The sequence below is a fragment of the Parus major genome, chromosome 2, assembly GCF_001522545.3.
Source record: "Parus major isolate Abel chromosome 2, Parus_major1.1, whole genome shotgun sequence".
NCBI classification, from domain to species: domain Eukaryota; kingdom Metazoa; phylum Chordata; class Aves; order Passeriformes; family Paridae; genus Parus; species Parus major.
Genome location: NC_031769.1, coordinates 92,227,889 through 92,237,493, shown reverse-complemented (window position 1 = coordinate 92,237,493; position 9,605 = coordinate 92,227,889). Strand labels below are relative to the sequence as shown.

Here is a 9,605-nt window from a genome sequence, read left to right as displayed (position 1 = left end):
AGGGCCTACCACATATCATGAGTAGTAGTTGTGGTCATATGGTCTGGACCAGACTAGATCCTACAAGTCTCCTTACAATATCTTACACCACAACATAATTTTCTTACCACAGCACCCCACCCTCATCTTCAGAAAGATGTAAGCTGTTCTCTGAATAGCAGGTACTTGAAAGCTGGAGTTGAAAATATTACATCTTATGAGCGCAGGTTGGGACCTATTTTTTAGCAAGCTGAGTATTTCATTCCGTGGGTTAAGAATGCACATGCAAATGTATTAGTGGGTATCCTGAAATAATTTCTTAAGAGAAATAGCCTGAGACAAATTAAGAGGCACATTGTAGAATTATTGTTCATTCAGGCTGTTAGAGGAACAATTGATTATTCATTGGCCCAGAGAAGAGGAAATTTGAACAGGGTAGTGGGGAGACTGTCCTCGATTTGCCTGGTAGTGTTTGTGCATAAACATGGCTCTTTTTTAATATTCCATGGCATTCTGTGTAAGTCTTTGAGAGCTGTTCCACTGCTGCTGCTAAGTAATTGCATTTTTCCTATTTCTCTTGCTGCTACTTCTCATGTCATCTGGTACAATACTGTGAGAAGCCAATATGTTTTCACTGAAAATACATCTTTTATGAAATGTGTATGAAATCCAAAGGAGGGGAAGCTGAGAAGGTTAATTTGAAGGTTATAATCTAAATTGACAACAAAATCCTCTACCACCACCACCTCTCAACGCTCTCAAGTACCCAATTTACCTCTTTTGTCTCCTGTATCTTTCTTTGAACTGGAGAGAGATACAATGCAAAACTTCAGGATAAAAGTTTCAGAACAGAAGAAAAAAAATGGTTGTAACTTTACAAAAGATTTTGCAGTTCTCATCTCTGGAAAGAGTTTATCTGACTTTAATTTTGGGCTGTGAGGGAGAATCACAGAACAGTGCACTCACTATGTGGCACATGATGGGATTTGCCAAGGTCCAGTAGAAACAGCTCATTGCTGTAAGTTATGTGAAGGGGTATGATAGATGAAGCAGCAGTGATGGAATATGAGCTTAATTGCATTCCTCCCATGCCCTTTTTATAGTTTTATGTTTTTCACTGATGGACTCAGCAATTCAGCTGGTCTGTACAGGGTGATGGGAGGTGAATAAAAAGTGTGAGCCAGATGTTTATCTCTGTGTTCTTCTGGGGGTTCTGTCCTTTCCTTTGATTCTGCTTCATACTGAAGAAAAAAGAAATGAAGTCAAAATGGAACTTTCTCAGGGAAAGCCCATTTATTTTTCTCCTGCTTTTTCTTAGCTTGGGTTAGCCCCTGGAAGTGGCCTGGATAGTGTTTCTTAATAGGAAGTGCACTCAGGGTGCACTTGGTAGTGCACAGACAGGCACAAATGAACTGTGCTTGAAATATTAAGTGGTTATGAGTTATTTCTTATTTTTATTGTTGGTGGTGGTTCTCTGGTAGATAAGAGTTGATACCTGAAACAGAAAGTCTGCTGATGAGCTCTGGATATTCACAAATACCATCTCACTTCTTTTAATTCAACATGTATGCCTATAAAACTCAGATGCCAGAGTGGGATTAAGTCTCTGGATCATCTTGACTGATGTCTGTCCTGATAGTGGTTAGCTGTGCACCCCAAAGAACACAGAAAAAGTGTCCCCAGATGATAGGAAAGAATCTGAATTTGGACCCCTTTCCCCATCTCAAGATCCTCTATCCAAAACCTTATGTGTAAATGATTATGTTAAAGTTTGGACCCTGCTCTTGGATGATGAGCCTTTTTGTGATGTATTTTTAAAATTTGTTTGTGAAAGACACATGGTGAGTATCACCACATTGTTGTTAAAGGTCATGCTTCGTGTGTCATGCCTCGTGTGCCACCTCTCATTTTAGTATAAATGATGTTTGAAAGCCTAAGCTTCTTTCAAAGATCAAATAGTGCCAACGTCTTGATTATATTAATCAAGCATCCATCTGAAGGAAGCAAATTATGCTGGTGACTCAGAAAAGCTCTGAATGAAAAATACAGTTTTCTTATGTTACACACACTAAAGGTCATTCTAAACCAACAGTCTGTGACTTTTTATGGAAGAAAAGAGATTGCTAATTCTATGCACGAGATAGGTTTTCGTCTGTTTCCTTGTTAATTTGTGATGTGTATTTGTTATGTAATGCATCTGAATATTTTTATAAGACTTCAGTTGTGGTCAGCTTCGTGTTTGTTGGTTCACATGGACTCGCGTATGGAATTCTTTCAGTTTTCTTACTGTGCATGTTTGAAAAGCGGGTTCAGTGATGTTTGTTAGCAAATCATGCAGCACTGGAAAGCACAACAGTACACAAAGATACATGGGCTTGAATTTTGTTTGAATAAAAATTGGGGAAATACAATAAAGAGATGCAAATTAATCTTTTCAGGTTCTTAATCATCTGCATAAGAAGTTGAGAAACATGTCAAAGAAGTCAGAAGCTTCCAAGAAAAAGGTATGTTGCATTCACTACTAACACTCATATGTGTGTACTTTAGTGTTATGGCTAAGCTAATTTGATACTTGTCTCTAAATATGTAACAGAGAGAAGAAATTAAAATTAAGTATTTGATGAAATATTTAGTGTCCCTCTGAACCTGGCAGATTGGAATCTTTTCTGATCCAAGTTTTCAATCTCATTGCATCAAGCCATTATCTGAGATCCTCATATTTGGAACTTCAGAGCATCTGAAATTTAGGCACAGGAGAGCAACCTGTCTTTTGTGCTACATTTTTTTTTCTCACAGGCATTTCCCCTGACTTCTAAATCAAGGGTGTGTTTTGGGTTTTTTTTAAACTAGCTGATTTTGTAACATTTCAATGAAAAATTCCTAGGTCGTATGAGGAACCTTTAAAATGAAATGTATTGTGCTTCCCAATAGGAGTCTAATAAGAGACTTATAATGATTCTCCAATTCTTCTATTGATTTTCCACATGATGTTTTATTCTCCTACATTCAAGACATAAGTTATGTACTGGATACAAGTAGAATCCTGAAAGTTATTTAAAGAAGAATATGAGCTTCATGATTTAGAACAATATTTGAAAGATGTGTTTAAATGGAGAATCTGTCAGTTAATATAATGTGGTGATTTTTGACCACAGTGATCATTTGACTAAATTCTTATTTTATGGATATGGAGGAAAAAAGCCCTTTAGCTACAGCTCTTCATGTGATCTGATCGCTACTTTCATATGGGCATGGAGAGTGCCTGCAAAGTCAATGAAATATACATGGACTCAACAGGGAGTAAGAACTATCTTATTTATGCATTCTCTATTTTTTCTTAAAATATCCTCCTCAAAAGATTTTGATTCCTAGAATTACAAGCATTGTGGCCCTGACTCAGTAAAACACTTAGCATATATACTTTTGCATTTAATGATGTCAAGGCCAAAGGTATAGTTTTCAAAGACATTTTGTACATTGCCATCTCTCATCTAAATTATTCTCAAACTGGAAATATCTGTGCATTTCCTCTAACCACTGACTCTCAAAATATTTCAGATCTGACCAGATATGATCAAGACTGCTTGAATGTATCAGGGTTCAGTAGCCAAAGAGGAAAAAAACCAAAAAGCAGTCCAGATTTTTTTTTTTTTTTTTTTGCCTTAGAAAATGAGATTCTAAACCTAAGGCCTAACTCATGTTTATCAAAGCCATCCTGTCTTCATCAGTGTGTTAGTGCTCTCTTTGGTTACCATATCTTTCTTCTTTTCCTTCTATTGTCTTGTGAAGAATGCATTTCAGGTGTAATTATACATTTTTACCTTTATTCAAACCTTTATGAACATTCTAGTAGGAGAACTGGAAAATAAATTTGTTGCATGTGTGGAAAAAGAAATAATGAAGAATATTAATTTGCCTGAATGCTTTTTGTCATGCTTTCTGGTCACAAAGCATCGATATTAACCTCATATACTTCAATCTGGTTTTATTTGCTATAAAGAAACCCTAAGCATGTAGGAAAAAAGAGCTTTAATGATATCTTGCTTGCAAGACAAAGTGATGATTTTGGAAAAGTAAACTCTGAAGTTATGCTTAGGAGGAACAGTGGGATAAAGCAGATATTGTGAGGTTTCCTAATACAAAATTGCTTCTTCTGCAGATATGAAATATCTTAAGTAAAAGTTACAAGAGGCATATTGGCACCCTCTGCTTTCAGGTGCACCAATAGCCTATTCAAAGTCAGTGATTTTCCTGGTTAATTTTTCTTAGAATTTGGAACCAATGGAAGTTATATGCCTCTTTTGAAGTAATACTGCATCTGGTGTACTGAAAATTTGAGTGCATCAATTAAAGAATAAACTGCTCTTAATTTATGCAGTCTTGTTAGAACACCTTCTCCTGATAAGACCTGGAAAACAAAATATCTTTGTGGCTGTTTTAGCGACAACTGATTTAAGCTTCATTGGGCTAAGTAGAGGAATGGCTTGTGAAAACAGGTGATTTCTTTAGACTAAAATTATATTAACTACAAATAAAATGTCCTTTGTTTTCTGTTGTGAGGTTATACTGACCAACAACAGCACCTGTCATAAGTTATTTTGGCCTGTTGCCACAGAAATCAAAATGTTTTTCCTGTAAGTTTTTCTGCACTAACTCATGTTCTGATTAGGTAGGTCAGTTTAATTATTACTGAGCATTATTCAGGTTAAGAAGTATAGATCAAGCTCAAGAAACTAGCAAAAAATATACTTATTTTTTTAAATTTTTTTTAAAATTTTTCATTATTTTTTTATCACTCTGTGGCCACTGGGTTAGTTTTGGATGTGAAGAAGTTACCTGAAAAAATATGTTAGAATGTGTTAATATAGTAATTACAATGGCTCATGACATAATATGCTTTGAAATTATTATTTGACTTCCACTTGGAGATTTATTTAAATGATAGAGGTACTTGGTAGAGGAATAGATATTATTTACTTAGGCCACTGCAAAGCACTAACTGCTGTTCCTGAAGTAGGTGAAAGCTAAAGAAAATATTGACAGATTCCACTGTGCCCTGACAGAACTCCTTCAGCACCTGAAGGGTCCCTATCAAGTGGTTCTGGAGCTCAGAATGGATCTAATGAAATTGATGATCCTCTCATAAATAGTGGAAGTGGAGTGTGGAAGAAGCACTGAGGATATTTTTTGGTCCATATTTTAATTTAGTGTTTGGTGGTGAACTTTAATTTCCAGATTGGTTTTGATAATGTGCAATCATCACAAATTTCAAGCCCTTATTTTTTTTTCCCACTAATTGTATCCCAGAATGTCGTTGCATGAGTCTCCCTGTGGAAATTGTGTGCTTAAAGGAGATTCTTTCAAAAAGCTTACTTTAGTAAGCATTTGTGCAAGCTCTAAGCTCTTCCATCAGCTGCCTTGATGTGTAATACATCTCTCTTCAAATTTTCATCAGAAGTTCTTCTGCACTGTACTAAAATCTTAGTAATCATTAGATTACTAATATAAATATTACTGAATATTTATTATTTACTATTTTATATATCTATTAAAATAAAAAATAGTAAATAGTAAACATATAAATATATAATATTGTAAATATATTTTACATATATTATATATTTTATAACATATATCATATATATAATATATGTTATAATACATGATACAGTATTTTATATTCTTTATTATTATATAAAATATAGAATATAGAATATATACAGTATAATTACTATATTATATATTTATATATTTCTACATTTACTATTTACTATTTTATATATATTATTTACTATACTGGTATATTTATTTATTAAATAATAATATTTATTTAATAATTTTGTTTCATTTAATTAATTTATTTAATTAAATAATAGTGTTTATATATACTATTTACTATAATCTATACTAAATATTGCTAAATATTACTAAAATATTAGTAATCATTAGATCTGGATGAGATTTCCCACAGACCCCTGTTGTCGTTATTTTACAACAGGTTTAGGACCACCTCAGAAAAAAAACCAAAGCTTTTGTGCAGGGAGTTATCATTCTTTACCTTTGAGGAAAGTTGTGCATTTGCTGTTTACTATGACATTTTCTAGGGCTGGGTTTCTCCTTGCAGTGGTTCACTATGCAAAATAAAATAAGTAATAAATAAAAATAAATAAAATAGCGGTGAAATCAGTAACTAATATTGCAGTGTGTTCCCTCTCAGTATACTTTCTGTTGTGGGTTTTTTTTTCCTCCAAACAGTAGTTTTAAACTAGGTTTAAAGCTGATTCTTTGAGTGCTCATCAGACATATGTGTTTTCCTTTCCTTGTCTCAGACAGCACAGACTGTGTTGGTGGTGGTAGTGGTTTTTGGCATCTCCTGGCTTCCTCATCATGTGATCCATCTCTGGGCTGAATTTGGAGTTTTCCCACTGACTCAAGCCTCCTTTCTCTTCAGGGTAACTGCACACTGCCTGGCTTACAGCAATTCTTCTGTGAACCCAATCATATATGCATTTCTCTCTGAAAATTTTAGGAAGGCCTACAAGCAAGTCTTCAAATGCCAGATTGGTAATGAGTCAGTTCTGAATGATGCTAAGGAAAATAAAAGTCGGATAGATACACCACCCTCTACCAATTGTACCCACGTGTGAATGTTGAGAAGCCCTGTATGTTGGCTCTTCCTTTATGTAAACTGAACATCAAGAAAAAAAAGCACAATGAGCTTTATCCTGGGTTTATCTTGATAAAGCTAATTGGTATTTAATGTACTGAAGTTGCATTTGTAACCAAAGTTTGTGAAACTCATACGAAAGACACCTGGGCTGATCTTTTGCCTCTTAGATAGCATTATCAAATAAAACTCTTGGACTTGCATAGATATTTGAGGAAAAAAATGTTGAGATGATGTGTCTCCATTCTTGCTAAGCATACAAAGGTATAAGAAGAAGATGTTGATGTGAACAGGTAACTTTCTGACATCTTACTCCGTGAAAGTGAAAAATGGCTAAATTTTCTGTCCTACAGATAATAAATACTGGACTACTATGATTTCAAAGAGGAAAGTTTTTGTTCTCTCTTCAGATTGTTTTGACAATGTGTTTTTTCAAACATGGGCTCTGATTTGGAGCTGGAATAAGTTGTGTACACCTTGAGGCAATTGCTTTAGAGAGGAATGCTATTTCTTTCTGTTTAGCTGGTTTTAATGTGTTATACTGAGGAAGGATTGATTGGTTTTCCACTTCGTATGGCTGCCTTACTCTATACACTGAAGTTTTGTGTACACTATATATGGGCTTTTTTTTTATGGCCTGTATGTAGTTGTACCAAAATGTGGATTTGTGTCTAAGGGAGGGAAGCTTTTCTTCCTGTTCTGCATGTGCACGTGTATGTATGTTTCCTTAATTTCAGAGGCTTTGAGATGGAGATACAGTTTTAAATGTGTTATGTATACATGTGTTTTAAAATATTATGTTTTGTAAAGAAGCTCTAGTCAATGCTTAAGGATTTAAAGGTAGCATTCCCTTAAAAGTTGTAGGTGGAGCTTGGTATCATGTAATTTTCAACTGGAAGTATAAAGAAGGTTGTGTTTAAATTAGTGGAAAATGTATAAGGTCAATGGCACAATTCTGCAAATTCTTAAATAAAATTAATAGTTTCCTCAATTTTATAAATTTCCTTAAAATGACTTTAGGTGGTAAACCACTAAAGAAATAATGGAAAAACACTTGCTCCTTTAAAAACATTCTTTTAGCTGGATTAAGACATGATTTTAGCTTTTTTAATTAATGACCTATAGACTCACAGAGCAAATCAAATTAAAGGAACCTCTGGACCTCCTCTTGAGGCACTGATACCCTTAGAGTTGTATCACTTTCTTGTTTAGTCAAGATCTGAACATTTCTAAGGATGGCAATTCAACAACCTGTGCCTAATCACCCTCACTAAAATACTTTTCCTTTTCCACAGCTGGGATTTCCCTTGGTGTATCCTGTGACCATTGCTTTCTGCCCTTTCACAGTGTACTGAAATATTTTCTCTGATTAATGTGTAATTTTAAGATGGCCACTGAATTTCCCCTCAGCCTTCCCCTTTGAAACCATGTGCTGCTCTCAGCCTCTCCTCAGGTCCCTGGCTGGGTCAGTGACCTTCCACTGCCCTTCCTTCAGCGTATCAATCCCTCTCATGAACTGAGGTGTTCAAAACTGTGTTCTGAGTGTTCCAGATGTGGCCTCACAAGCACTGAGCGGAATAATTGCTTCTCTTGACCCATTGGCTTGTTCTTGCTAATGCAGCCCAATATTATCATCATTTATGGCTTCAAGGATACACTGCTGACTTACATTTAATTTCTGCTTTACAAGCCCTTGAGTCCTTTCCTGCAGGTTTGCATTGACTCCCTGTGCAAATGTCAGGACTTGGCTTTTGGCTTTCTTGATCTTCATGCATTTGACAGCTGTTACTTCCATATTTCCAGCTTACCAAGGGCCCTCTGATAGGCATGCCTGCTCTCCAGAATATCCATCGCTCCCCGAGGTTTGGTATTGTGTGTAAAATTGCTGAGAGTCCTGAAACCCCTCTCCTGGTCTTTGAAGACGCTAAGTGGTATTGGCCAGATGCTCTTTCATATTCCTTTTTCTCCATGGACTTGCTTTAGAAAAAATAAAAATTCAGAGTGGTGGAACATCAACTATGGAGAATTAGCTCACATAAAAATATCTATGTTTATGTGCCAGTATTGTCTGCTTGGAATCAGTAAAATAGTGTCAAAGACATGCTATTGCATGCATGGTGTTTGTGTCCATTCTTTCATGTGAAGAGACCATTTGATGATATTTCTAGGAACAAAAAATATAAATGTATGCAAATATATACTTAAAAAACCTCTCAGTTGGAAAAGAAGGGTTTATCTATGCAGGAAATTATTTCCTGGGCTAGGATTGAGGTTCAGAAACAGAACAGAAAGAAGTTCCTTTGAGTTCTGAGATACTCATCACCTCAAACACCCAAGTTATTAAAGCATTATCAAACTTCAGCTGACTTTGCAACATTTTAGGAAATTCTACAATTTTGAAAATTATATTTTTTGTTTTGAAAAAATTCTATTTTATGTTTTTATCAAAAAATGCAAAGCAAACATGTAATTGTAGAAACAATTATAATAACAAGCTGAGTATATTGTCTCATCTAGAGAAGAATTGTACATTATTTTAAACCTAGGTGCTCGATAGTAATGGAGCTACACCTGTCTGAAGTTTTTAGGATGAGGGAGTAAGAGGGAAGGGATTTCTTTAACAACTAGTTAGAGAGGTCCCACCTTATTCCTGGAGAATATCAATAAAATTTCCACCTGACTTTTCAGGGAAACCTTAAGAAGCAGCTGACACTCTAAGGCTCAGTTTCCTGAAACTTGCCTTTGGTGGTGTGTGTCTCTAGTGTGACTTTGTCATACTTAGCTGTGACACGAAGATTATGAATACAGAAGCAGTGTTCATGTGTGCTGTGAGCTGTGTCATACCCTTGAGCAGCTGGACACTTGGTCAGGAAGGTGTCCCACCAAATAAAAGGCTGAAAATCAGGAAATGGGTGCTAAGATCCCCTACAACTGAGTATTTGCTTCCAGGTTCTGAGCT

At 35.4% G+C, this 9,605-nt stretch overlaps 1 protein-coding gene across 1 annotated transcript in view; it reads left to right on the top strand.

The window, feature by feature from the left end:
* GALR1 (galanin receptor 1) overlaps positions 1 to 8,757 on the top strand; it is a 13,733-nt gene extending 4,976 nt beyond the window's left edge. Inside the window, exons 2-3 of the mRNA XM_015651060.3 lie at positions 2,418 to 2,483; positions 6,309 to 8,757. Coding sequence (XP_015506546.1) covers positions 2,418 to 2,483; positions 6,309 to 6,626 — 384 coding nt within the window. The 3' untranslated portion in view covers positions 6,627 to 8,757. The remainder of the gene's footprint in view (positions 1 to 2,417; positions 2,484 to 6,308) is intronic.
* The last annotated feature ends 848 nt before the right edge of the window (positions 8,758 to 9,605 follow it).